Source organism: Herpailurus yagouaroundi, unplaced genomic scaffold, assembly GCF_014898765.1.
Source record: "Herpailurus yagouaroundi ecotype Mexico unplaced genomic scaffold, PumYag 29, whole genome shotgun sequence".
Taxonomy (NCBI): Eukaryota; Metazoa; Chordata; class Mammalia; order Carnivora; family Felidae; genus Herpailurus; species Herpailurus yagouaroundi.
Genome location: NW_024412377.1, coordinates 41,976,010 through 42,003,938, shown reverse-complemented (window position 1 = coordinate 42,003,938; position 27,929 = coordinate 41,976,010). Strand labels below are relative to the sequence as shown.

Below are 27,929 nucleotides of genomic sequence, written 5' to 3'. Positions count from 1 at the left end.
ATCCCAGGGCAGGACGTTTACCCAGAGAAAACAAAAATGCTAATTTGAAAAGGTATAGGCACCCCCATGTTCCTGGCAGCATTATTTACAATGGCCAAGATACGGAAGCAATCAAGTGTCCATTGATAGATGAATGAATAAGATGTGGTATATAAGCACACGGGAATATTACTGCGCCGTGAAAAAGAAATGAAATCTTGCCATTTGCAACAACAAGGATGGACCTAGAGGGTATTATGCTAAGCGAAATATGTCAGACCGAGAAAGACGAAAACCCTGTGATTTCACTTATATGTGAAACTATATACCAAAACAAACAAATAAGCAAGTAGCAGAAACAGACCCATAAGTACACAGCGCAAACCGATGGCTGCCAGAGGGAAGGGGGGTAGGGAGTGGGGAAAACGGGTGAAGGGGAGTGGGAGACACGGCCTTCCAGTAATGGGATGAGTAAGTCGTGGAATGGAATGGAATGGAATGGAATGGGGCTTGCACTCATGAACTGTGAGATCACGACCTGAGCTGAAGCCGGACGCTTAACCGACTGAGCCTCCCAGGCATTCCTATTTTGTAATTTTAAATAAATGTTTATTTATCTATTTTGAGAGAGAGAGACAGCTCAGGGGAGGGGCAGAGAGAGAAACCTAAGCAGGCTCCATGCTGTCAGTGCAGAGCCCGATGTGGGGCTCAAATTCACGAACTGTGAGATCATGACCTGAGCTGAAATCAAGAGTCAGATGTTTGACTGAGCCACCCAAGTGCCCCAGCTATACCTTGATTTAAAAAACAAACCAAAAGAAAGGTCACAAAGGTCCTTGACAACTTTGTATTACAACTTACAAATGCCAACGGTGCAAAATCAAAAATGTAATAGGGTGTTAAATGTCCAGTGAATTAGGACCAGTCAGCCTTCAGCTGTAGGAAACCATTCCTGCTAATTCAAGCAGAAAGGAATTCACTGCAGGGAATTAGGTGCTCACGCAATTGTTAGGAAGGCTGAGGAAACTCTCGGCAGGGTCTGGAAACGACTCAGTTGAGAACACCACAGTGCTGTCCCTCCAGGTCAGTTCCTACCTCTGCTGCCGTCAGAAGTGCGGGAATCAGAAAGGGCTGCCCCACCGCTGGCTTTAAGAACACACTGCTGTAGGTGAGTCAGGGGTCAGGAAGCCACCCTTGGCTCTTTCACAGCGGCCCCTCCGTGCCCACAAAGCTGGTAAGGGCTCTATATTAGTTTCTTCCTCCCCCCGCCCCCCCCCCCCCCCCCACCGAAGCTTTATTGTTTCCCTTTGGTTTCCCGTTTGGGAGAGGGCTCCAAGGTGGGTTAAAAGCTGCCTAGTAGCTTCAGGGAGAGGCTCAGGCAGAAGCCCTGACACCAGGGGGGGGGTGCAGAGGGGCCCCTCAAAGGCTGCTGAGCTCTATGAGGCTCCTAGTGATGCTTGAAGGTGAGCCTTTCGAAGAGATACTCACCCAGCCAGCTGGGGGTTGGTCAGCCTGCAGAGGTGGGACAGGTGGTCACCATCTTCTTGATGAGGTTCACCTCCCCACCCAGGAAATAGTTCTCCGGATCACAGAGATGGGGGTCTGTGCAGCAGAACCCAGGGCAGGCAACTCCAGAAGAGCGTGGGTCAGGTTCTACTCCAGGACCATCATAGCTTCCATGGCGTCCATGCGTCTTGAGATGGCTTCTGCAGGTCCTAGAAGAGGGTGCGGCTGGTGTGTTGGTTTTACATCTTCAAGAGCTCGGTGCCATTGCACTTCTCCTCAGCCACCTCATGGAAGGAGTGGCCTGCATCCAGAGCCACATGGTCATGGTTGAAGCAGAAGCCCAGAGAGCGGTAGGTGTAGGAGGTCTGCAGATGCATACTGACCGGGCAGTTGATGGTGCCCTCCACCTTGGTGGAGCTTCTAGGAAGCTCCTGGTTCATTGGCAATAAAGAATTCAGCTCCAAATATGGTGGAGAGGCTGGTCTCAGAGGCAGGGGAAGGCTGCAAAGATGTTCTAAAAGGTTGTGGCTGGAAAAGAGGTTGGAGGGTTGTTGGAAGCTGGGAGAAGGGGCATCTCTGGGACTGTTCATCCCAAACAGAGTTGCAGCAAGAGACAGATCTGCGGGACCGTTGGGGACACTGCCTATATTAGCTTCTTAGGGCTGCTGTGACAAAGTACCAGAGCTGGGTGGCTCAACAGCATATTGTCTCCAAGTTCTGGGGTTCTGGAGTCTGGTGTTCTGGAGTCCAAGAGCATGGTGTTGGAAGGGTTGGCTCCCTCTGGGGGCTGTGAGGGAGAATCTGTTCCAGGCCTCTCTTGTAGCTTCCGGTGGTTTTCTGGCAGTCTTTGGTGTTCCTTGGCTTGAGATGCATTAGTCTGCCGTATGCTTTGACGTTCACGTGACGTTCTCCCTGTGGGTGTCTGTCTCGAAAGTCCCCCTTTTTATAGGGACACTGGTCATATTGGATTAAGGTTCACTCTGCTCCCGTGTGACCCCATTTAACGAGTTACATCTGCAATGACCCTATTTCCAAATAAGGGGTTGGGGGCTTAGAGCTTCAACAAATGAAATTGGGGCGATACCCTTCGGTCTATAAATAATACAAAATTTCTGTAGAAAACCCATATGGTGGTACTTGACATCAGGTATAATGAAGAAGCAGGGATAGGACCTTCATCTAGAACTCTAGGAGGTCTGAGGAATGTTTTCAGCTGACTATACTCTGCATCGTGAAGGCACCCTAGGAGTGGGTTTGGATGGGGGCTCAGCCAACCGCCACAACCCTCGCCTAAATCCAAGATCCTCTGCCCGCCTTCTCATCGGTCATTCTGCAACTGGCAGAATTCACACCCCTGAGCGCATGAACCTGGGGTACTAGAAATAGCAGTCTTCTCAGAAACTAGAAGATGGGGAGTCAGACCCTGGCCTCTAACTGACTTGTAGGGTGACAGCCACAGCTAATCAAAACCTACCGCCATCCACAATTCACTCAACAAACACTGCGGGGCCCACTCTTTACCACACTCCAGAATCTTGGGCCACGCCTTGGCAATCAGCTTCATAAATTTGTTCTATAAGGCCGTCCCACTCAAATTGGCTTCTTTGTTCTTTCTATCCTGGGATTAAAAAAAAAGATAATCGTCTTCTCCCCAACCACGACCGGTTTCCTGTCACCACCATTTTTCCTTCTTGTGTCCGGGTTATTGTGTGCCTGTGCCGGCCAAACCCAACAGCTCCTTTGACAACACATCAATGATTTATTTTATTTTATTTTATTTTATTTTATTTTATTTATTTTTTTAAGTTTATTTATTTTGAGAGAGCAAGCAAGGCAGGGGAGGGGCAGAGACAGAGGGAGATAGAGAGTCCCCAGCAGGCTCTGTGCTGGCAGTGTGGAACTTGACACAGGGCCCGATCCCATGAGCCGTGAGATCACAACCTTTGCCGAACCCTAAGAGTTGGGCAACTCTTCTCCATCACCCAGCCTCAGGGCCTGGGTCCGGGTCTGGTGCTTTCTTTCCTTAAGCAAATATAGCTGCCTACTGTATACAACGTGTTGTTGAAAGGGATCAGGCCATTTGTGATACAGTTCAGAATGTTCTCACACAACACTCTTTTATGGAGAGGGGTGAACACTTGGCTCTTAGTGACTTCGAGACACTTAGTGGCTTCTTTGGCTCCGGTGACTGAGAAGGCCTCGGGTAGGTTCAGCTTCAGGCAAGGCTGGATGCAAAGGCTCAAACAATGTTCCTGGAATCTCTCTCTGAGCATGGATCCTGGAAGAAGGCGGGAGGGAGGGAGAGAGGGAGAAAGACGGCGTACAGACAAGATGGAGTCACTCGTGTCAAGCGGTAACTTCCCTCAAGCCGTGACGCAAGAACCAAGGGCGTTGCACCAAAGACCAGATACCGCCGAAACCGGCCCAGGCTGACGACGCTCAGAACTGATGACCAGCAGGACCAGAGGGGGTCTGCAAAGGCCCGAGACTGATGAAATCCCTTTAAAAAGGGAGAACTTTTGCAGCAAACTGTCAGACTTTCAAGACGCTGACCCTTTCACATCCGACCACGTCAAAAAGGGAGCTGCCGCCGAAGGCCGATGCCCCCGATTGCTCTTGGACCAGAACAGACATCCTCCACTGCTTGAACCTGACAAGCAGCACGTGCTGAGAGCCGCCCGGTCAGACGGAGGCCTCATCTCCACTGCGCGTCCACGGGCTGACGGCCCGTGGGGTTCGGTAACTTCCTACCCCTTGTTATTTCTCGTCCGCTGCGTGACTTTGTCTCGTGCTTTGCTTTGTGTGACATGTAAAAGCCAAGTTAAACACGTAGTCAAATGGCCTGGAGCTTGGAATCCCGGGCCTGCTTTACAAGTATGTTCACCTTGCTCTATGACTGAATAAAGCTGACGTTGCGGAAAGAAGGCACAACTCGTGTGTGCGCCCTCACAGCGAGCTTGCAACAGAGCGCGAACTGCAAAGAGGCCCAGACGCAAGGGCCCCGGACAGAAAACAGCGCTGAGGGATAGGAGAGGTCTCGGTGAAACACGAGAGGATTTCCGAACAGGGAAGAACAAAGGCGTTCATACATTCTTTTATTCACGCATTCAGGTTGTAGACATTGAACTCCTGCTCTGGGCTTCCCACTGAAGCCAGCCGGGGGCTCCAGAGATGTAGACCAAGTCCCTGTTACTAAGGAGCTCCCACTGGCTAATGGAGAAGGAGGGGGGATTTGGACAGTAGCGTAGGGACGCGCCAGGCATACCTAGAGGTCATTCCAATCTGGGAATCTGGAAAGCCGTACGGTAGACTGGAAGAGCATTCGAAATAAAAGGAACAGCGTGAACGAAAGCACAGAGGCTCTATTCAGAACTGCACGGAGGCTCACTTACTACATGACGTTGGGTACCCAATTTTCCCAAGCTGTTTTTCTGCTTTTCAGTTTTTCTGTTTGTACAATAAAGGGCTTGGACAACTTGCTACCGGGGAAGGGAGGGAGAAAACAAATGAGACACGCTGGATGTGGTTGCCCCCGCCTTGGAGCGGTGAGCCCAGACTCACTTCTAAGGTCGCTTCAGGGATGCACGAAGGTGAAGCCTCCCGGGCCCGGCCCAGAGGAGAGAGAGGGGATGAAATGATACACATCATGCGGCAACAGGTATTTATTTTTTCTATTTAAAATTAGCATTTATTGCCTGAATAGGTGATATCTACACATTGTCGCCATCAGAAAGCTCTAAATGGCATACCATGAAAAGCAAGTACCCTCCTGAATCTGCCCTCTATCCACCTCTCCCCTCCTTGGAGGAAATCTCTCACCAAGCTTTGCTTGTATTTCCACGAGAATCCATGCTGCTGCTTTGCTTATATTTCCACGATAATCCAGGCAGGTACATATACAGCCCTGGCGTTTTTGTATTTACACATAGGAGCACACGGTTCACCCTGTTCTGCACCTTACTTCGTTTTCTTAGTAACGTGTCTCCTATATTGCGGCCTAGCATCACAGAGGGGGCTCCCTGTTCTTTTGATGGCTGCGTAGGGTTCCCCCCGGGGGGATGTGTCCTACTGCAGGCCACCAGTCCTGTGTGAATGTAGGGATGAGCATCTCAAGGTCTTCCAATCCTTTGCTGGCATCAGTGAGGCGGCAAAGCCGGTCCTGGTACCCGTGGCATTACCGTGCGGGGGTGTCTCTGTCGCGAAGGCCTGGAAGGACCGTTTGTGGGAGCAAAGGTCTCAGGCGTCTGTGGTTCTGACATAGCCCTCCGGTCCCCCTCCCCCCACAGAGGCTGTAACCCGTTAAGTACTCTCACCAGCAGCGGGCTAGGGGCCTTTTAGTCCCTTCAGGCAGCAACCCCTCCAGGAGGGGTGGGGGGGGCAACTTGGGAGGAGTGCAGAGCTAGAGAGAGCCAGGGTGTGCTCCGGAGGGGGAGGAGCCTGGAGCCTGAGCAGACACAGGGCCAGCCATAAGTCCCTGGGGAAATGATGGTGACATAGGGGCTTGCACACCAAGTGTGATGTCGTGTGCACGCTGTCGGTCGCCCTTTGTCTGTCAACAGTCCAGTGGAAGGCCTGCCACCACCACAGCCTTGCATTCCCAGGAATGGTGCTTGGGAGGAGGGGGCGCCTGGTGATGCGGGGGTGGGGAGGGGGGACGTGAGCGGGGACAGGAGCTCAAGTTAGGAGCCAGTGCCTTGAGAAGCAGGCTGTGCCAAGCGAGGACTAATCCAGGAGGCACTCGCTCCCGTAAAACTCAAGAGAGTTTGAGTTTTGTCAAAAGTGTGGATCCGGAACTGAAGCCATCGGATCTGGACATTGGAGAAGGCCACCATTTGGCCGACATGCCTAGTGGCTGAGGTCCTCAGCCCCTCTAAGATTGGTGGTATACTCCGACCTCCCCGACCCTACCATTTTTCCCAGGGGGCCACAACTACCTGAGTCGCCGTTCCTTGCCTTCCTGGTTTGAAAAGGGCAATTTGACCCTGATATTTGGGGGAGGTGAGAGAAGAGATGCTTCTGGGGGTGTTCACTGATGGTGGTGGCAGTCTTCTGTGCTGCCAGTTCATCACCAGCCCATCTCTTGACTTGGACCCCCACTCCCCGGGGTCTGAGACCTGAGACCACCTGAACAACACTCCTCCCCAGGCACTATTCTTAACCAGACCACCTGCCCCCAACAGCCCCTTCCCTAGACTCTGTCCTGTACTCTGTGGATCCTCCCAAAGATCCCCAAGGAAGGCAGACGGGTGGGACTTTTCACCCCACTTTACACATGAGGACACCTGGGGTCTAGAGATCGGCCTCCCGGGGAGTGTTCCCCTGCCCCCCACTCCCAGCATGGTTCCATAGAACTTCTGGCTTCCAGCAGGTGATATACAAAGAAGGCAAAGCCCAAGCCCTCCCACACCAACAGGACCCCAAAGTGGGTGGGCTAACTAAGGGAACATCAGGAGACATGGAGGGTGGACTGGCCCCTCTGCCCCTTCCATGCTGTTGACCCCATATTACCCACAGCAAGTCCCGCAGCACTGGGCAGCATTGCTAACTGTTGTATAAATGTTATTGACGCTTGTTCTCTGCAAAAGTACCGAGTGAGGGGCTGGAAGTAGAACAGATATATGTCACTAATCTGTGTGTCACACAGTGTCCGCAGTGGATGGAATGGGGCTTGGCTCTGGAGCCCACTGGATCTGAGTTTGAATCCTGGGTTTACCACAGTTTAATAATGAATTTACTGTGTGCTTGCTATCTTCATGCATCTAAACGTCCAAGGTGCTCAGAATGTGAAAGAGAAAGAATGAGATGCTTTTGTTTCCCAACTCAGGAGAGCAAAGAGGCCTCGAAATCTTGGGGGGGTGATGGGGCCCCTCACTCCACCTAGAGTTAAGGAGCACTGAGTTCCCAGCCCTGGTCCAGGGGAACTCAACATTTTTAATCATAAAACCTTAAAAGTAAACAACACTTTATTTTTAAGTAAGTTGTTTTAAAAATAACTTTTTAGGGGCATAACCTGGGTGGCTCAGCTGATTAAGTGTCCAACTCTCGGTTTCGGCTCAGGTCATGATCGCACAGTTTCATGAGTTTAAGCCCCGCATTTGGCTCTGTGCCGACAGTGTGGAGCCTGCTTGGGATTCTCTGTCTCCCTCTTTCTCTATCCCTCCACCATTTGCACTATCTCTGTCTCTCTCAAAATTTTAAAATAAATAAATAAATAAATAAATAAATAATCTTTATAAATTCTGTCAAGAACGATTTTTTAAATAACTTTTTAAATGTTTATTTATTATTTTTGAGACAGAGCGCAAGCAGGGGAGGGGCAGAGAGCGAGGGAGACACAGAATCCAAAGCAGGCTCCAGGCTCTGAGCTGTCAGCACAGAGCCTAACGCGGGGCTCGAACCCACGAGCCATGAGATCTCGACCTGAGCCGAAGTCTGACGCTTAAATGACTGAGCCACCCAGGTGCCCCAAACACGATTTTAATAATATAGCCTCTTCCCTTAACAAATAAAAGATAGACATTAGAGAAGATAGAAGTAAAAATAAAAGACCCTAATATTTTTCTTGAGCTTGGAATGACTCCCCACGTTGGAAATCACGAACCTAGCTTCGAGAAAGCACAGGCTGCGTTGTCCAAGGGACTTAGAGGCGTGTGTGTGTGTGTGTGTGTGAGCACATGTGCTGAGTCAGGAATGGAGGCAGAGGGACATTTGGGACAAGGAGAGGGTTTGAGGGGTTTCCTTGAGTGGCAGGGGCTGGGCTGAGCTTGCAATGGGGTCCTGAGTGAGGAGGGAAATGTGGCCGGATGGTAGATGGGCTGGACCTTAACTGTCTTGTCCTGGAAGCAGTTTGGCAAGATCTCCATACCCCGACTTGGGCTGCATTAGCAGGGGAGCCTTTCAGCCTAATAATGATCCCATTCCCTATCCCTTAGTTAACCTCCTTGCCTCCTTAGGTGGTGACCTTAACCATAGGCACTTCGTTATAATATAATATAATATTATATTATATTATATTATATTATATTATATTATATTATATATAACATGAGGGACTTCCATTTTTACATCTATCTTTTCTAATTTCTATTTTTGTGTTAAGGGAATATAACATATTCATATAATAGTATTTTACAGAATTTATACAGATTTATTTAAAAAACAACTTAGTTAAAGTTATTTATTGAAATAAGCATGGAGGTGGAGCCAGCCCCTCGCCCACCTCCCTGGAAGGGGTAGGGGGTGTGCTAATAATGACGGCGGTTGCAGGGGGTTCAGTCTGAGAGGGCACTGAATAGTAATGTGACCCTTGTCTTACCTGCTTGCCCCGAGAGCAAATTCATGTTCATTGCCCCTGTATGAAAGTGTTATGGTAACGGTTATTGGAGATAATTTCCCACTGGGAGCCACCTGGTTGAGGGGATGAGGGACGATTAGCGCCCCCTAAGCCCTGGCTTAAATTGACCTTGTTTGTCCATCTCTCCCCTTGGCTGCCTCTCCCTGCCTCTCCCTGCCTCCCTGCCCCCACCCTGTCCGTGTCTCCCCGGCTGACCCTCCTGGGGACTGAGGCTGATCCAAGGCTTCGTAAACCATTCAGGACTGTTAAACAAATCCTATAATTAGAAGCCAGGTTTCCTAAACGAAGTGAAAAACGTAACGTTACCCTTTGTTTGTTCACTGGATGCTCAACGCATGTCCCATGACCCAGAGGAGCTGTGACTTTGGGTTTTCAAGAAGCCTTAATAAGGTAATGTTTATAAAGTTCTTAGCTTTACAACTCTGCCGAGTACAACTCCGTGAACTGAGGACAAGCCGCAATTCCAAAGAGATTCCACCCCCATCAGCCCCCCATCCCAACGGTGAAGAACGGTGTCCCCTTGTCCTCTTATGAGGTATGTGGATAGCACCAAGACCGGGATTAAAGGGAGTGGGTTCAGGCCTCATTGGTGTGTGACATTCTATCAGTCTCTTTTCGTCTCTGGACTTGTGTTTCTCCGTCTGTAAAAGAGACGAGTTGATGAGACTTGTTTGTTCCAAAAGCCTCTTCCTTTTTTTTTTTTTTTAATTTTTAAAAAATATTTTTATTTATTTTTGAGACAGAGAGAGACAGAGCATGAGTAGCGGAGGGGCACAGAGAAAGGGAGACACAGAATCCAAAGCAGGCTCCAGGCTCTGAGCTGTCAGCACAGAGCCTGACGCGGGGCTCAAACCCATGAACTGCGAGATCATGCCCTGAGCCGAAGTCGGACACTCAACCGACTGAGCCACCCAGGAGCCCCTCTGAAAGCCTCTTCTAACTCGGATATTCTACAGTTTGATTTCTGTGTCTCTCCACCATTGGGTTTTATCTCAAGCAAGGATACTTCTCCAAATTTGATCTCCATTCTCTGAACTTTCCCAAAGGACTTGGTAATGAACCTTGAACAGGGTACATCTAGTTTGGGGTTGGCAACACACAGACATACACCTTTTCTGCCTCAGCTTTGAACCGTCAAGCTCCTCCCTCATGAGATATAATACATGACCCCCTCCCCCCAAATGTGAAAATAACGTGTGGGAAGAAGAATAATTCCTTAACTCTTCAAAGGAGTTCAAACTGGCCAAGATGGGGAAGCGTGGAAAGAGCCAGGGCTGTGGCTGTCTGGAAATGGTAGCCCCCGTTAAGCGGCCAATGTTCTGTTAACATCATAACCGCTGACGTTTATGGAGTTCATTCTATGAACCAGACTGTGCTGAAGGCTTCTATCCATCTTCTCAGTTAACCTCACGGCAAGTCCGTGAGGGACGTACTTTTTCATCTTCATTTGACAGATAAGAAACTGACCCTTACAGAGGAAAGAATTTGCCGGAAGGAAATAAGTGGTTGGAGCAGAGACTCCAGGGCCCATTCTTGACCTGCATAAATCCGCGGCCTCCAACCCCCTGATCCTGTTGTGGTGCTTGTGGAAGCGTCCATCATTCTGGGTCCCTGAGCGGTTCAGACGAGCAGAGCATGCGCCGGGAGCCTACGTAGGACTCGTAACGTAGGTGAGAAAGAGACCTTTGCTGGAGTAAGCCTCCAAGATCTGGGAGGTGTTTCTTACCGCTGCACATTGTGGCCTATCCTGAGTGACACTGCTCGTCACAGGGCAGAAGGAGCAACTTTGTTCCGTTTGTTCTCAAAGAGCAAATTTGTCATCAGCAGACGGAAGGAGCAGGGAGGCCGACGTTTAAATCAAGCAGCGCCTAATAAGAGACCAGGGAGCATTTACTAGGAGCATCACTGAGAAGCCCGCAAAATGACCATAAGGTCCTGCTGATCCTGAGGTTCAAGGAAACGGTCTAAAACAGTTGGAGATTTGTGAGTAATTCCGGAAAGACAGTGTCACAGCTAGCTAGCCCTGCGGTTGAGATAATGGGATAGAACGCCAGGGAATCCCAATATGGGAGACAAAAAATTGTGGACATGGCTATGTAATCACCAAACCAAGGAGTCAAACAGTCTCAGTTTTTCCACCCCTGGGGGAGAGAGAGAGATTGGGGTCAGCCCGACCCTAGAATTCTCTCCAGAGCTGACTCAGAAAACATGGCCCCTTGGCACTGAGCTCTCTTGCCAGACACAATTCTCTTCAGGGTAGGCTTGTTCACAGAGCACAGCCAGGCCACGTCGAAGAGAATTCGGATGGACTTTGGTGCTGTGTATCCTGCCCACTGACATGGGTGCCCACCTCTAACCGCTGCCTGGTTCCCAAAGCTCATTCCCTAAGCTGGGGGCAAAGGTTAGGGGCAGGTGGTGGTCAAAAGTGGCCCTGGGGACCCAGGCTTTCAGCCTAAGCTCTGCACTTTCTCTCCTCACTGTTTTCCTACCCAGTTTCCTCTTCTATAAAAATCTTTATATTCACGGGTGGTTGATACAAGGAAATAAGAGTCAAGGATGTAAAAGTGCTTTGTAAACCGTAGAGAGCTACACATACACAAAAGCTCTCACTCTGACCACCACGCAGTTATCGGCAGCGTCTGTCTCGGTCCGAAGGGTATATATACCACCTCTGTCTCCCGGGGCCGGAAACCTTGAAACTCTTTTTTTTTTAATTTTTAACAAAAGTTTATTATTATTATTTTTTTTTTAGTAATCTCTACGCTCAATGTGGGGCTCAAACTCACGACCTCAAGATCAAGAGTCACATGTTCTTCTGACCGAGCCAGCCAGGCGCCCCTTGAAACTGTCTTCCAACATTAGAACAATTATGGAGGCTTCATTCCTGGGAACCAGACTTTGGAAATGGTCAGCTTCCCCACCGGCCAGCCATTTCTTCCTCTTCCCTCACAAATTCAGTATTTATGAGAACCGTCCTTTCAGTAGAAATTTGGCAAGATGTCACGTACTGGAGACATTGTATCTTCTTCCACAGGCCCTGAGAGCGGAGGTCACGGGCCCTCAGCCTGGTCCTAAAATATCAATATTGTTGTATCTGCCGCCCTCTTTTTTTTTTTTTTAATTTTTTTTTTTAACGTTTATTTATTTTTTTGGGACAGAGAGAGACAGAGCATGAACGGGGGAGGGGCAGAGAGAGAGGGAGACACAGAATCAGAAACAGGGTCCAGGCTCTGAGCCATCATCCCAGAGCCCGATGCGGGGCTCGAACTCACGGACTGCGAGATCGTGACCTGGCTGAAGTCGGACGCTTAACCGACTGCGCCACCCAGGCGCCCTCTGCCGCCCTCTTTGAGATGATGAGCTCGGAACTGTTAGCTGTTCACTGCTGTATGACCCGGGGCTAAGCACAGGGCCTGACACATTATGTCTTTGTCAAGAGGTGAGTGAACCCTCTTCAAGGACTCTCGAGGCTTTTCATTGCCCATATAGTAAAGTCACAGCTCACAGAAACTTACAGAAGGCCCTAGGCAAGATATTTAAACGACCACCTGGGGCGCCTTCTCAGTATCATCAGCTAACGGGTTCATAGGAAAGTTCAGGAGGTTCCGACCTCCTTCTGCAGGGAGGCCCAGGTTGGGACTCCCTGTAGCCCTAAGAGCCTGTACAGTTTTGAGACTGGTTTCCAGGTGGGGAGGCAGACCGGGGACGGATGCCTTGGCTACGGCCGTCAAGGCTCCTTGCTGAAGAAGGGCAGTGGGACCTGTCCTGGGGTCGCTGCCTGTCCCCCAAGTGGTGGGTATCGGGTAGCTCTTAGGGTTTCTCCGGTGGCTCAGCAAGGCCTGCCCTGGTCACAGCTGGCTCCTGAGTCAGACGCCGAGAAGCACGTGTGTGAATAAGCCACGTTCCCAATCTGCAAGAGGCTCTCACCCGAGGCCTCCAAAACATGCACCCGTAAGACCCCATCCACAAATACACGCTCCCACAGACACCAAAACAGACACCAAAACATCGCTGTGTGAGCCAGTAACAGAAGCCAATATGTAAGGCAGACTCTGATAAATACTATGCCTTTCAGCTATGTTGGGGGAGCAGGGCTTTGAACCCAAGCTGCCAAGGAATTCCCCTCTCCCCACCCCTCCCCTGGAGGACTCCTCTCCTACAAACAGCCAGGTGACACCAAGCTCTTTCTCCTTCCATCCTCTCTACCCCCCTCCCCAAGCCCAAGCTTTATTCTCCACCAGGTCTGGGCTCTGGGGGGCTGAAGAGAACCCTTCTCACGGTTGTAGCCTCCTCCTGGACGATGGGGCCTCCCACCCAAAATAGATGCAGACCCACCCAGCAGGAGGAGGGGCTGACAGCTTTCAGGGAAAAGTCAGAACTCTGGATCTTGTAAGTCCAGACGTCCTATAAACTCTGACCGAAGAATAAACATCCCCCGGGACTGAGGGGAAGATATGTCGGTGGGCAGGGGGCCCGGCGCCTCTGTCTGCTCTGGGGACAGGCTGTTTAGTCCATATCCCTCATGGGCCTCTTTGGGTTCCTTCCTGTTCCCGGTCTGGACAAGTGGAGGCCCATCAGCGGGCCTGAGGCCTCGGACCTGGGACTCAGACCTCTCAGGGCTGGAAGGGAACTGTTAAAACTCAACAAGCCCGGCCCTTTCCTTCGTTTTTATTTGGTTTTATTTTTTAAGTAGGTTTCATGCTCAGTGGAGGGTTTGAATTCATGACTGTGAGATCAAGAGTTGTGTGCCGTGCTGACTGGGACAGCCAGGCCCCCCCCCCCCCCCCGCATTTCCTCTTCTTGAACCTCCCTCATACCACTCCCAACTGCTGCTAAAACAACCCGGCTGATGGGGAGCTCGCTCTTTCCCAGGGCAGTCTATTCTATGACTGGGCCTCTGGCAGTTAAAACTTTCTAGAAGAGGGCTGACTAGAATTGTTCTGGGTGACCTGACTGAGCAAGAGTAAAGAACAATGGGTACAACAAAATAATAGCAGGGCATTCACTGAGCGACATGCTGAGCCAGATGCTTTGCATGCATCATCTCATTAAATCTGCCCTCCTTTCCAGGAGGACACACACAGGATCAGAGAGGTTAGGTCACTTGCCCAAGCTAACCCAGCTGTCGTGTGCAGAGGCTGGGGTTCAGGTCACTCTGGTGCAGAGTCCATGCTTTAAATATTAGCCTGTACTGTTTTTCCACAATCAAAAAGCAAAAATAGCATACACGCACTAAAACACCATCCAACTGGGACGCCTGGGTGGTTCAGTCGGTTGGGCATCCGACTTCAGCTCAGGTCACGATCTCGCAGTTTGTGAGTTTGAACCCCGCGTCAGGCTCTGTGCTGACAGCTCGGAGCCTGGAGCCTGCGTCAGATTCTGTCTCCCTCTCTCTGCTCCTCCCCCACTCACACTCTGTCTCTCTCTCTCTCTCAAAAATAAATAAAGCTTAAAAAAAATTAAAAAATATAAATAAAGTAAAACACCATCCAACTAACACAGGCACACACAAAGCCAATCAAGTCACAATAAAAACAGCTAAAATGTGCCAAATATTTAGTACTAGTTGTGTGCCAGGCACATCATAATTTTCATGATAAATCCATTTAAACAACCCCAAGAGGAACCTGAGGCTCACTGAGGTTAGGAAAAGTAGGATGTGCATTCTCAGGGAGAAATGAGCTCTCCCTTATAATGAAGGTGTCCAACCGAGATGCTTAAAAAGGGGATCCTGTGCTGGGAGGGGCCGCACGGGACATCCCCCGGGTCTGAGGTTGTATGGGTGGTGAGTGCTAACAAGAGACGAGGTACCGGGCGAAGTCGATCGGTAATTCAGAAACACACGCTTGGTGTTTTCAAGGCTGGCTGCTGGGCAGAAGGAGGCCCTAGCCATCTAGGCCCCGAGTACAAGTCCACATCCTAGAGTCCTACCCCTACTCCCATTTCCTTGACTGCCCCCCCAATGGGGGAGAAGGCCTCGGCACCTGGCCTGGGCAGAGGGTCATGTGGACACCCCAGGGGCCTCCCATTCACCCAGGCCTTTCCCTTTTTTGAGAACTGGGAGTTTGCTGGCTGGGTCTGTTCCCACCAACAGTGTTCCCGTCCAGGGAGCTTAAAATAGTGCCTCTTGGCTGGGGCTCTCGAGTGAGCAGTGAGGCAGGCATTTGTGCAAATATGGGCCTGGGAGAAAGAGTCCTACCCAGGAGGGTGGCGGGCGGGGTGGGCAGCATGTCAGGAGAGCCAAGACCTCCTGTGGAGGATGCGCCCTCCTGGCCACAGCCCCCCTCCATCTTGCAAGAGAGGCGCCTGTTAGTCTCCTGCCCCCCCCCCCACCAGACCGTACTGGGCTCACTTGGGCACGTCTTTAGACTGAATCCCATAGGCCCTCCTTATGAGGTGAGCCTCCTGGAAACGGGGCCTGTGCATTCTTCTGCACGTTCTATCCTTGTTCCCACCTCACAATGCCCTTCCCACTCAAGCACACTCCAGAAGCATCCTTGAAGGCCCAAATCAGAGCTTGTTTTAATAATAGCAGTGACAACTGCATCCACCTTTAATTGAGCATTTACTTTTGTCAGGCGCTCGGCTAAGTCTTTCAACATGCATTATCTCATTTGATCCTCACGACATTCTATCCAAGCCAGGTCATTATTATCTCCACTGTGCAGAAGAAACCAAGGCTCAGAGAAGTCAAGGGACTGTCCCGAGGACACATAGCTGTGAACTGATAGAGGCAGGAGTAAAACTCAGGTCTGTCCATCTCTAGAATCTGAACCCTTACCCCTGGGCTCTACCTCTTCCTACAGGTCCCTGATGCTCTGGCCTCCTGTTCTCCACTCCAGCATTAACACTCCATATTACATATAGCTGCTTTGAGTCAACGCAGCAAAGATTTCGCGAATGCCTACCACGTGCTGGGAACACTGCTGGGCGTCTCGCTCACCCCCTGGGAGCTCTCAGGTCCCCTTGAGGACTCTGGTTTGGGCTTGGGTTCGGTGACCTCCCCAGCATTCACGGACCTGTTTGGTGAGGATGTCCAGGTCAGGCTGAGGCAAGCATAGCCCCTCCTCAATGACCAGCTGGCCGTCCCCTCTCGTCTCCTGTCCTTTCTGTCCCCCACTGCAGGGAACAGCATGTACAGGAATCGGACAAACTTGCTTTGAACCCTGTGACTTTGGGCTCCCTGAGCCTCAGTTTCCCCCCTCTGTAGATAAGGGATAAAATTAGGACCTCGCCACAGGGTGGCTGGGAAGATGTAATGAAACAATTGCACACGAAGGACTTAGCACAGGGCCTGGCAGTCAGTCAGTAGATATTACGCAGTAGCTGTTACTATTACTGGTTGTTATTTTCTGAAAATGATGATGTCCTGGTGACAAATGCCCAAGGCCTAGAACATACTAGATGCTCCAAGTGAAGGGAATCACTCACAAGGCAGACGGAGGCCTCTACCCCATCCCTGCCCCTTCACTCTCGGTGGCTGTGCCCTTCCTGCAGTGACTGGGAGGTGTCTCAGCGCTTGACCCTAACAGTGGGTCACTTGGGCTGCCAGGGGCAGGCCCGGGACCCATACCCCATCACTTGGTCCCCTCATTTGCAAAGCCAGGGCCCATTCAGACTTGGTTGGTGTGAGGTTCCCTCAGGGCTTGCGGCCCCTCTTCAGGGTCGTCTGGCTTTCTGGTGGCGCCACCTGGTGGTGAGCACAGCACAGTTCATGGCAGGCTCTGCAGCCAGAGGGCTGTCTGGAGACTGAGCAAGACCACCCCCTGCCCCTTCCTCTCCAGCACATCCGCCCCTTCCCTCATTTACGAGTGCCAACCACCTTCCGTGAGCAAATCCTAACGACTCCAACTTTGCCGTGAACCCAAGAACCCCAAGTTCTTAGGCCTCCCTCTCAGGCCTGGGTTGGGTCCCATGGTGGTCTGCCAGGAGGGTTCACACTTAGGACATCTCTGAGGGCAGATGACCCTTCAGTGGTTTCTAGAAACCTAGGCTGGAGGAAGGGACCTCCTTCCAGGCCCGAGCTGGCCCAGGCATGGGAAACCCAGTAATGGTCACTGGGCCCATCCTTGACTCCCTGAAGCACCTTCCCTGGGGACCTCACAGATTCCCCGTCCCGACTGGGAGGAGTCTGGAGCCCCAGCCGGGCCCAGGGCTGTAGGTGTAAACTTTGGGGGAAGAGCAGTAAGAATTAGGAGACTGAGGCATGCTCTAACCAGCCTCATGGGGCTCTGACACGAACACACCATGTCAGCTAGGGTGAGGCCCACCCCTCCCTGGCCTCCGTCTCCCGTGCTCAAGTGGAGGTTGGGTGGGGGGAGGAGAAGATGACGGGTAAGGATTCCTGTAGCTCCCAGACTGGCTCCTTGTCAGGTGCAGATTCCTGGGCCTGCTTTGTCAGAGCTCTGAGGCCAGGACCCTGGAATCCATATTGACGCGCACTGAAGCTGGAAGCGAAGGAAGCTAAGTCGTGTCTTTGAGACTTCCCTCTCTGTGGATGCCGGGCTGCGGGTGGGGCCACCCCAGCTGCATGCTGGTCGGTCCCCCTGCCGGCTGCAGCAGAGGGGTAGCGAGGAGACTGCCCCCCAGCCCTCACCCCCTCACGCTTGCCCCGAGGACAGTGGCGGTGGGGCTGAGGCAGCCGGAGTGGGGGGCCCTCGCTGCCTGAGGAGGTATTTTCGGAGTCCCCCCTCCCTCTGGAGTTTCCAGTGATAGAATAGAGTCCTGTCTAGTATTTGACCAAATATGGTGGTATCTCTCCACGAGCTCCCGCCTCAGCCAGTTTCTCAGTTATGCTGTGGAAACCTGCCCCGGACAGATTAATCTTGTGACATTCAGGAGCGCGTCGCACTCGGCGTTCTCTCCCTCAGCCGATTCCTGTAAATGGCCAGGAGTGGCCCTCTGCAAGACGCTGCAGTCCCCAGTGTTTGCTCACAGACACTCCCTGTCCTCTGCACGCTCCCTCCCAGCCCTCCTCCGCCTCCCTGGGGGGACTGGCTCCCTCACATCGGGGCCTGGCCGGGCTGTTCACCTGAGGTGAGAGACCCAGGCCCCCGCGGGGCTGCTCAGTTCAGCGTGGGATCCTGGGGTCACCCGAGCTCACCACATTGCGGCCGGAGCCTGTGAAGCCCAGAGCTCTCTCAGGGCCCCGGGGGGTAGGAAGGAGAGTTGGCTGAGCGATGAGAACCACGCGGGCTCTAATGCTAATGAGAACGGCTAATGTTTATAATAACAACTATATGATTATTTCATAATGATCATTTTCGTCATAAACAGCTAAGTGTTTATTGAGCACTTACTACATGTCAGGTACTGTGCCAGCTGTTAAACACGGTTTATTTCCTTTACTCCTTTTAACAGCCCCAAGTAGTGGCCGCCGTGATTCCCCCCCATCCTAGAGAGGTGGGAAGTGAGGCTCAGAACGATTTCAGGAAGAAAGGGGCCAGGCGACTGTCGATTCCTGGGCATGACTCCCATTTTACAGAGAAGGAGACTGAGGCTGAGAGAGAGTCAAAGTCACAGACAGCTACACAGGGGCAGGCCCCTGGACGGAAGACCCTCTACATGGAATGGGGGCGGGGGGGGGGGGCGCTGCATCGGGAAGGGCAGAACAGCCAGCCACGAAGTCCTCCTGAACTGCGACTTGGCCGGCGCAGGAGCACAGATTCAGAAACATGCTCACAGCAGGCCAGAATTGTGCAGAAAATATCCCAAGACAAACAGCATGGGGTGGGGGATAGAGGCCTGCACAGGGAGCAGGTATGAATCCCGGCTCTGTCGTCTCTTACCCACTGTGTAATCCTCGACAAGTCCCTTCCTTGCTCTGGCCTCAGTTTCCCTTCCTGAGAACTGACTAGGTGGGTGGGGCTCCCCCACCCAGGGCCGTTGAACTCACCTGAGGCTGGCTGAGGCCGGAGGGCCTGAGGGCTGTTTCCCCGGGAGACGGGGCCCGCGTCCCGCTCCTGGCTGGCACACTCGAGAACATTTGCTCTCCTGACCAACGGACAGCCCGTCCCGCCTCCGCCCTCACCCCCTTGCCATCCCCAAAGCAAACGAAGCTGATTGTCTTAGCCGGCCCTGTGGGTGCCGGCCGGGTGGCTAGCCGCAGGCCACAGGCGGAGGTCCCACCCGCCAGGGCCCCGCCGGACACACAGGGCATTGTCCCTCAGTCAACAGCCCCCGGGCACCTCGGCCCGGCTCCTGGCCTGCCCCCACGCCCCTCGCCGCCAGGCCCAGCCAGCTGGGGGCCCGAGGCTCCCAGCTGATGACGAGCCCACCCAGCCACCCCCCAGCAGCCCCCTGACGAGCTATAATTGCTTCGCTCCTTCCTGTTGCTGCCATTCTCTTGGAGGAGGCATCTGGGGTTCCAGGCGGGCGGCAGCTGCTGGCCAACCGCCTGGCTCGCGGGATGGACTGGCCGCACAACCTGGTACGTGGCTCTTCCCCACCCCCACCCCATTTTAGGGCCTGAGTGTTTCGTTACTTCTCTCCTATTGATTCATGGCTGCCTCTGTTTGGCTTGGAATCTGCAGAGGTGAGTTCTCCCTCTGCCGTCTCTCCCCCAGGGCGAGGAAGAAACAGAGACCGGTCTCAGAGCCTGCGGCCATGGCCGACAGCTCGGGCTCCTGAACTGGGCTCAGCCCGTCCACAGCGAAGCCCTTTCAGGCCCAAGCCGTCCGGGGCGGGGGAGCCTGGCAAACTGCGTTATCGGGGTTCTTCCAGAGAAGTCCCTGGGTCCTGAGAGCCAGGCCGTGTGACCTTGGGCAAGTCCTTGTGTTTCTGTTTCCCAGGGGAGGTGGGGGGACTTGGATCCTGTTCTGGGTTTCTCTGAGTGGAGGGCCCGAGTTCAAGGGCGCCAGGGTGAGCAGCCCAGAGGAGAAAGCCAATTGCGAAGGAGGCCTTTTCTCCTGCACCGGAATCCGGGACCAAAAGGGAAGAATTTAGCGACTTGAATCTCTTTGGTGGATTTTGTGCCAGGCAGTGGTGTTGCCAGGAGGGGCTGTGCTGGAACTTGTGTTCAAGGGTCAAGGTTTGTTGGGTAGCCTGGATCGGTCAGGCCTGGGCTGTGCAGGTGCTGAGGTGAGTGGTTCGGGGCAGGTGGGAGCCTGGTTAGATGCAGGGACAAGGTAAACCCCCCCCCTCCCCGCCCCCCGCCCCAACCAAGATTCTTCCCTTCTGGCAAGCCCTGGGCCCCACCCCAGTCCTGGCCCTTCTCTCCCTGCCTTGCGGGAGAGTCGGGTCCTGCCAGGCTCCTGGGGCTTCTCCTGAGCGAGCCAGAGACTTTCCTGACGCTCTGGGTTCTATGGGAAGAAGTGGACGGAGGTTGGCGAGGTTGGATACGGGTGAGGCGTGGATGGGGTGGGGGGCAGGGAGAGGGCCGGGCATAGACGAGGGGGGCACAGGTGTCATGGAGTCCAACAGGGATCCTCAGCCGCGACCTGCCCATCTCCCCAACTTCATCTCACGCCCCCTCCTCTGCACACTCTATTTCAGCCTCGCGGTTTCCCCGGCAAAGCTCTTCACCGACGCAAACCTTTTCTCACGCTGCCACCCCTCCCTGACCCCCACCCCCGTGAGATATTTAGACTCCCTCTGCCCACATCTGCCTCCCTCTGATCCTTCAAATTTCACCTACATGCCGGCTCCCCAGAAAGGCCTTGCGGGACCACTCGGCTGCTGCTAAGCGGTTGGCCCTGATCTCTAGCCACAGGCAGCCCGCGTCATCATCACATTCGTCGCTAGAGATTTAGGTGCTTGTTACTTGTTCACCGTCTGTTCCCCCACCCAGACTGTAAGCTACAGAAGGGGCAGGGATGGTGACAGCCGTTGACTGACTCGGTCACAGGGGAGGAGACAGTATATGGAAGCTGCTGCAATGCCTGCCTGCGTGGAGTCCGTGCTTAGTAGGGGAGGGATGCATAACAGAACCACACATGTGAACTCTAGGTCTGCAGGCATGCGAGGGGCGTGTGGTGTTGAGAGCCCCAAAAGGTCCACTGAGACATCCCGAAGGACGTGACACTGGGCTGAGACATGAGGGGTTGAGGGGTAAGAGGCATTTAGATGAATGAGGGAGGCAGGACTCTGCGGGTGGCAGCCTGTGCAAAGTCCCTGTGGCAGGAAGGAGCATTTTGGGAGGAAGGGCTGGAGAGAAGGTCAGAGGCTGGAGCGCAGGTGTGAGAGGAAGTCAGGGGTAAGATTGGAGGAGGCAGGGCTCAGCAGAGGTCAGACCATGTGGCAGAGTAGGGGTGTCTTTACCCTAAGGGTGAACGGTCAAGCAGGAGGTTAACATCAGATCGGCATTTCAAGCAGCTGTCCTTGGCCATGGTGCGGAGAACGGATTGAAGGAGACCGGGGGGATGTGAGGAGACCAGGTGGGAGGCTGTTGAGGGATGGTGGTGCAGATGGATAAATGGAAAGGTGGGGAGATTTTGAAGAGGTGATACAGGCGGGACTTAGTCCTGTCCACATGTCTATACCTGTGGTGGCCTGGCAGGTGGGGCGGTCCCCGTAAAGGCCCTCTTCCCTCTCTCTTCCCTGAGCCTGGAGTCTTGGCCCAGAGGGACACCCGGCTCTCCTATCTTTGACGTGTGGCCTTCTTTCCCAGCTGTTCCTTCTGACCGTCTCCATCTTCCTGGGGCTGGGCCAGGCCAGGAACCCCAAAGGCAAGAGGAAGGGGCCAGGGCGGCCTGGAACGCTGGCTTCTGGGCCTCACCAGGTGCCTCTGGACCTGGTGTCACAGGCGAAGCCGTACGCCCGCATGGAGGAATACGAGAAGAACCTCGGGGAGATGGTAGCCCAGCTGAGGAACAGCTCTGAGCCGGCCAGGAGGAAGTGTGAAGTCAACCTGCAGCTGTGGCTGTCCAACAAGAGGAGTCTGTCGCCCTGGGGCTACAGGTAGGCTGGGCTGGGCAGCCACAGGCAAGGTGCGTGTAGGGGGCGGGAGGGGGGGCACCGTGCCCACTGTCCCCGCCATCGTAATAGTTACACCTTGGATCGGGAGGCCCGAGTGCCTGGGTTTGAATCTCGGCTCTGTCCCCTACTCGCTGCGTGGCTTTGGGCAGCCTCAGCGTCTCCGAGCCTCAGTTTCTTGCGTGTCAGTGGGGATGACGGTAGTTCAAACTTCGTCGGTTTTATAGGCTTGTGATTAAATGAGCTGTCTGTGCAGAGCCCTGGCATTCGTGTTCCCCACGTCCCCGCTGGAGTGCCTGCAAGGCTCTCACTTCCTCTGCCTCGGCGTGCCTTGTACACCCTCCCAGTCACAGCGCCTGCAGGGCGGTATTGAGTTCTGTGTCTACATCTGCCTCTCACGACTGGCACCTCCCCAGTGCCTGCATCAGTCATCTAAGGACTCTCGTGCCCCACTCCGTCAAAATCTGCAGGAAGAGGCCCAGAGAGTGACATGTCACACACCTCCACGTGATCGGGAACCAAAACCCGCTGTTCTCAGACTACAGGGTCGGTGCCTTACCTCGGTCAAAGCTCTACTTCTAAGCACAGAGCCTGGCATGCACAAGGGGCCAAATGCCTGCGTGCTGGAAGAAACCGAGTAACCTTGAAGGGTCGTCGCTCACAAGTCAGGCCAAAGATTTTTTAGGGGCGCAACTTAGGTCCTGAGATCCTAGAAGTGCGTAGCTTTCTGGGATGATGGAAAGTCTAACACGGTAGGCACTGAGCTGTTGAGCGCTTGAAAAGTAACTAGTGTAGCTGAGGAGCTAATTTTGATTATTTTATTTGTCTTAAATTTATTTATCTTAACTGAGGGATAGTTGACTAATTGTGATTAAGTTCAATTTAAATAGCCACATGTGGCTTAGTGGCTACCGTATCTGGAATGTGGGAATTGGAGGGCTCCATAAAGATCCTGCTCAAAGCTGGACTTCAAAACTTACTGTGCCCTTGAATCTGGGGGGGGGGGGGGGGGGGGGGGGGGGGGGGGAGGTCTTATAAAAATGCAGGTTTGGATCCAGGAGGTCTAGGGCAGGGATGAGATTCTGCTTTTCTAACAAGCTCTTGGTGATGCTGATGCTGTAGGTCCGCAGTCAAACTCCCTCCCTCCCAATTAGCAGATGAGGAAACTGAGGCACAGAGAAGGCAAGGTCATAAAACAAGTCCCTGTACTCTCAGGTCTGGGAGGGAACTTGTCTGTGTTGCCCATCAGTGAACACCTAATGTCCAGGACAGACTCACATGGTGGGTGTCTGAAAAATATGTGCTGAACAAATAGAAACGAAGTCAGAATAGAAGCCAGGCTTCCTGACTCCTCTTCTCGTGAGGATTAGGCATCAATGTGCTCATCTATCGTTTCCCACGGAAGAAGTTTCCCAGGGATATGAATATGGCGGGGGGGGGGGGGCGGGTAGACGGAGAAGGCCTTAACTTCTTTGCAATCCCAGAGCAGAATCTAGTACTGGGATGGGCAACTGGTGGATGAAAGAAGGGAGCTGGGTGACCTTGAGCCTGGATAACCTGGGGGCTGGCTTGCCTTCCGAGATCTTTGGTTTTTTCACCTGGCACACGGAGTTAATTACTGTCCATCCTCCACCACCGCGCAGTCTTGCTGTGGGAATGAAAACCCCAGCGAGAAAAGGTAGGGGTGTGGGACCTGGGGACTGATTTGCTCTCCCCTCCCCCACCCTCCCGCCACTGCCTTCCACTCAGTGCTTTCTCCTGCCTTCTTGCAGCATCAACCACGACCCCAGCCGCATCCCCGCGGACCTACCGGAGGCGCGGTGCCTGTGTCTGGGCTGTGTGAACCCCTTCACCATGCAGGAGGACCGCAGCATGGTGAGCGTGCCTGTGTTCAGCCAGGTGCCCGTGCGCCGCCGCCTCTGCCCGCTGCCACCACGCACGGGGCCCTGCCGCCAGCGTGCGGTCATGGAGACCATTGCGGTGGGCTGCACCTGCATCTTCTGAATCAGAGTCTGCGTGGGGGGGGGGGGGGGGGGCGCGGAGACCACCCGCCCTGCGCCCCCGCGCCAAGCCAGGCCAATGAAAAGTAAACGCTGTCTTTTGTAAAGCGAGACTTCGGGTTCGCTCCTTGGGGCTCAGAAGCCGAAACCAGGGTGGGGGATGGGAGGCTGTTGGGATGTAGATTTCAGATCAATAAAAAGGGATATTCCATCGCTCAGCGGTCTCCAACACTGACATAGGTTATTTAAAAAATACTGCATTCACTCTACCATTTAGGGCAGTCACATACTTCCTTTAATTTGGGTTTGTTAAGCCTACTTCAACCATGTTATTGGAGCTTCGTTGATATAAACCTATATAGGAGTGAACAAACACCATCTCTCCCCCAGATAAGTCAAGGACGGTTGCGAGCAAGCTCTTAGGGAAGCGGGAGCTTCCGGTTTCTGGAAAAGCCCGGCTAATGCTGAAGCTCTATGGATACTGTGGAGCAGATCCTGCTTTGGTTAGAGTAAGTGACCTAGAAGGGCTCTTTCAGCTCTGAGATTCTCTGCAGGTCAGCCCTAGACCCACAGAAGAGCCTTCAGGTTGCCAGAGAGTGGGGGGGGGGGGGGTGGTTTAATCTGGGCCAGCCAGCCCCTGAAACTTTCATGCGGGTATGGATTTTTCCGGGCTGGGATCCCTCGCTTTGAACAAACACTCAAGAGTTGGGAAGCACCCGTGTCGATCATTCTTTCCTCCAGCCTTACGTGTAAGGGGATCTGGATAGATGGTTTCATGATATCGGCGGTTCCCAAACTTTAGCCAGCGCCAGAATCACCTGGAGTACTCGTTAAAACACAGATCGCGAGGGCCCCACGTGCAGGGGTTCCAGGTGGGAGCTGAGACTTCGCATTTCCAATGCAGTGGTTCCCGGGTGATAGCTGCTTGTCTGGGGGCCACACTTGGAGAACTTGGAGAACCTCTGGCTTATATCAAGATACTTTGCTGATCAGAAAGGCAGTGTGGACTGCCTTGTCGTTAAACCCCTGCTGGTTCCTGCCCTTTGGATAAGTCCCCGCTCCCCCCATTACCTCCTTGCAATTCAATCCTCCCCCTGACCTCCTAGCCCCCCGCAGCTAGTCCTAAACCAGTTGTTCCAGGGTCTAAAAATACCTTCCCTCCCCCCAAGACAGCTGAGGGGCTCAGGCTATTTTGTGAGGTTAAGAACAGCTGGCACTTCAGGGTTAATTTCAACAGGAGGGCCAACAGCCAACAGAGGGCCACTTTGCTTGGCGACTCTTCCTTCAGTGCCTAAAGCAGTTTTAGCTCTGAAGGTTTTAAGAGTCCAATTCATGAAAGGGCAATGATTAGGTATGAGCCTGTCTGGGGTGGTAAGCAACTTACCTTTTTTGGTATTGTTCTAGAGCGGATACTGGTTAAAATTACCCCAGGAAGCTTTGGCCTGGTTCCAGACACATGGAAAATAGACTTCATGTGCCAGCCCAAGCTGATGCCTCCAGCAGCCGGCCCTCCTCCCCAGGGGTTGTTCGCCTGTGAGGCCCCACAGCCCGCTCTCCAGGCCTTAGTAAGACTTCAGCAGCACACGAGGGACCCACGGCGTCAAGGCCTTGTGGTGGGGTGCAGGCGTGGGAAGAACTGAGCTGCAGGATGGTTGCTCTAGTGGGAGACTCGGGTTCCCTGGGGCATAGGGATTGGGCGGGGAGACTCCTCATCCGGGTGGGACAGGCTGTTCTCCTACTGGAGCATCAGACACACAGAGATCCTCAGTAAGTGCCGGTTAGTTTTATATGGATGTTGCTTTTTCCTAACTTTCTGGGCTTCAGTATTCTCGTCTGTGAAACAAGCAGATGGGATTTCGGATCTTCAGGGTCTTTCCCAGTGTTACCATTCTGCAGCCTAGGAACTTGGCCTTGGGAGCCTGGGCTGGCAGCTGGCCCTTTCTAGTCCCCTGGTTTAAAGGCAGCAGCAGGGAGCTCAGGACCTTTGGAGGTCCAAGGAGAGAGCTGGGTCTACACTGTGCCCAGGAACCTCCTTTGGTTTGAGTCTGTGTGTGACTCATATTTTACACTGTCTGGTAAGAACCCCCCACTCCATGAGCATAGGGGCCTTATCTGCATCTCCAGCACTCAGCACGGGGTCCAGTGCAATAGAGTGCAGGGCTGGATGCATGAATGCGTGCTGAATGCATGCATGCACGCATGCACAGAGGCCTCTAGGGGGAGCCCAAGGTTTGCCCCAGCTCCTGTTGCTCCTTCAAAGGTGTGTCAAGCGGGGTAGGGGGGTGCCTGGGTGGCTCAGTCGGTTAAACCTCCGACCTTCGCTCGGGTCATGATCTCGCGGTCCCTGAGTTCAAGCCCTGCATCGGGCTGTGTGCCCACCACTCAGAGAGCCTGGAGCCTGTTTTGGATTCTGTGTCCCCCTCTCTCTCTGACCCTCTCCCGTTCATGCTCTGTCTCTGTCTCAAAAATAAATAAATGTTAAAAAAAAATTAAAAAAAAATGGTGCATCGGGAGCAAGGCATTCCTCTCGCCCCTCCCATTCTTTAGCCACTCCCAGCTCTATCCTCCACCACCTCCCATACCCCCAAGTGTTCAAGTTTTGCTTAGGTCACCCGCTGTAGGGATGGAGACCCTGCAAAGAGTTTTAAATGTCCACCACACTGCCCCAGGACCACTGAGTAGGAGTGTGGCCTCCTTCCTGCTCTGTTTGGCAAATTATAGGGCTGTCTCTGCAAATGCTCTCTCTTCTCCCAGAGGGCTGTGGGCCCGTGGGGGCTTCTGTCCTGGTCTGAGAAGGCTGGGGTGGGCCCTGGGGCCAAGGCTTCCTGCTGGAACTTATGATCCCGACTCCTATCTTCAGGAATCTCTGGCTTTTCCTTGCAGGCAGAGAGGTGGTGAGATCCAGTTCTCAGGTTTGGACTCGGGGAAGCAGGCCAGCTGTCAGCATGGGCACTTTGGCCTGCTTTGGTTCTGAGCTGTTCAGGCCTGTCTACCCAGATAAAGGAAGTTTCTGAAGAACCAGCCAAAGTCCCAGCTGAGGACTGGGGATCAGATGTAATTGTCCTCGTTTGCCTCTTCTGTGCGCACCTCCTTAGGGATGCAAGGGAGGGATGGTTACCAGGGACAAGGTTGAAACTGGCCTTGGTCCAAAACCAATGACCATCAGTTACAATAGGACAGCCCGTGGCATCTTCATTCCAAACACAGACCATGAAAGGATGTCATTACATATTGATTCCACTGGCCCTGAGAAGGGGGGGAGGGCACAGCCCCACCCTGCACGTGGCTGACAGAGTGCCTCTCTCTAACCCCCTTTCCGCTTCTCCTAACTTGTAGTCTGGATAAGGCTGCTCCAGGGGAGGGACCTGACTCTTCTAAGCCAATCAGCTTCGTCTCATCCCCTGTGTCCCTATTACTGGTCCAGCAGCTGAGTCTTAAACCAATTAGCACACGGCATTTGCTCGGTCATAGAGAATTGGTTCAGCAGGGGCCCACTGCCCAGCTGGCCCAGAGCCGACTGTGTTCACAGTCGTGCGAGACCGCTGCCCCTGGGCGCTCTTGGCAGCCATCCTTGACCAGGAGAGAAAAAATGGCGCTGGCACAGCACAGAGCTGATGCCTGCCCTGTGCCCGGACTCTCATAACCAATAAAACCTCTTTTTATTGCTGAAGCCACTTTAAGATTGGTTTTCTACTACTTCAACCAGAGGTAGAACATTCTTACCGATGCGCCAGCTTCATAATTCCTATAATAACCGACAGGTACGCGCTACGTGCACTTTAAAGGCACCGTCTTCTTCACTGACACAACCATCACCTCAGCACAGCAAAAACAACTTCAAAGCCAATTTGGGCCTCCATCTACTTGAAGGATATTTTTGGACCACCCTCCACCACCTAGGAACCGGTATTCTTGCAAGAAAGGTCCACTGTATCACTCTTCGACCCTTGCATAATGGACACAATGGCCAACTCTTCCAGGTGCCGAGGAAAAGCTTTTCTCTTCCTATGGCCTGGTATATTTCCCTTTGCCCACTGGATGTCAGGAAGCTCAGAGCTATCCCAAGAGCTCCACTGAGGTCACCATCTCTTCCTTAGGTCCTACCACAGCCATGTCTCCCGACATGCAGTGTTGCTGAGAGGCTTGGCTGGTGTCTAGTAAGTTCTCAGCTAAGCGCC

The 27,929-nt window shown here is 53.1% G+C and overlaps 1 protein-coding gene and 1 pseudogene across 2 annotated transcripts; one reads left to right on the top strand and one right to left on the bottom strand.

Annotated features, from left to right (window-relative positions):
* The first annotated feature begins 928 nt into the window (after window positions 1-928).
* On the top strand, window positions 929-23,969 carry IL17B (interleukin 17B). 2 transcript variants are annotated; one of them, XM_040497324.1, is made up of 3 exons: window positions 929-1,213; window positions 21,447-21,736; window positions 23,524-23,969. In XM_040497324.1, exons 2-3 carry the CDS (start codon window positions 21,600-21,602, stop codon window positions 23,753-23,755), a joined length of 369 nt encoding a protein of 122 aa, XP_040353258.1. In that variant the 5' UTR covers window positions 929-1,213; window positions 21,447-21,599; the 3' UTR covers window positions 23,756-23,969. The 2 variants fall into 2 exon arrangements, with proteins under 2 accessions (XP_040353258.1, XP_040353253.1); XM_040497319.1 differs by lacking the exon at window positions 929-1,213 and adding an exon at window positions 18,813-19,268.
* Window positions 1,427-2,110, bottom strand: LOC121041736 (ferritin light chain-like; annotated as a pseudogene).
* Window positions 23,970-27,929: the final 3,960 nt, after the last annotated feature.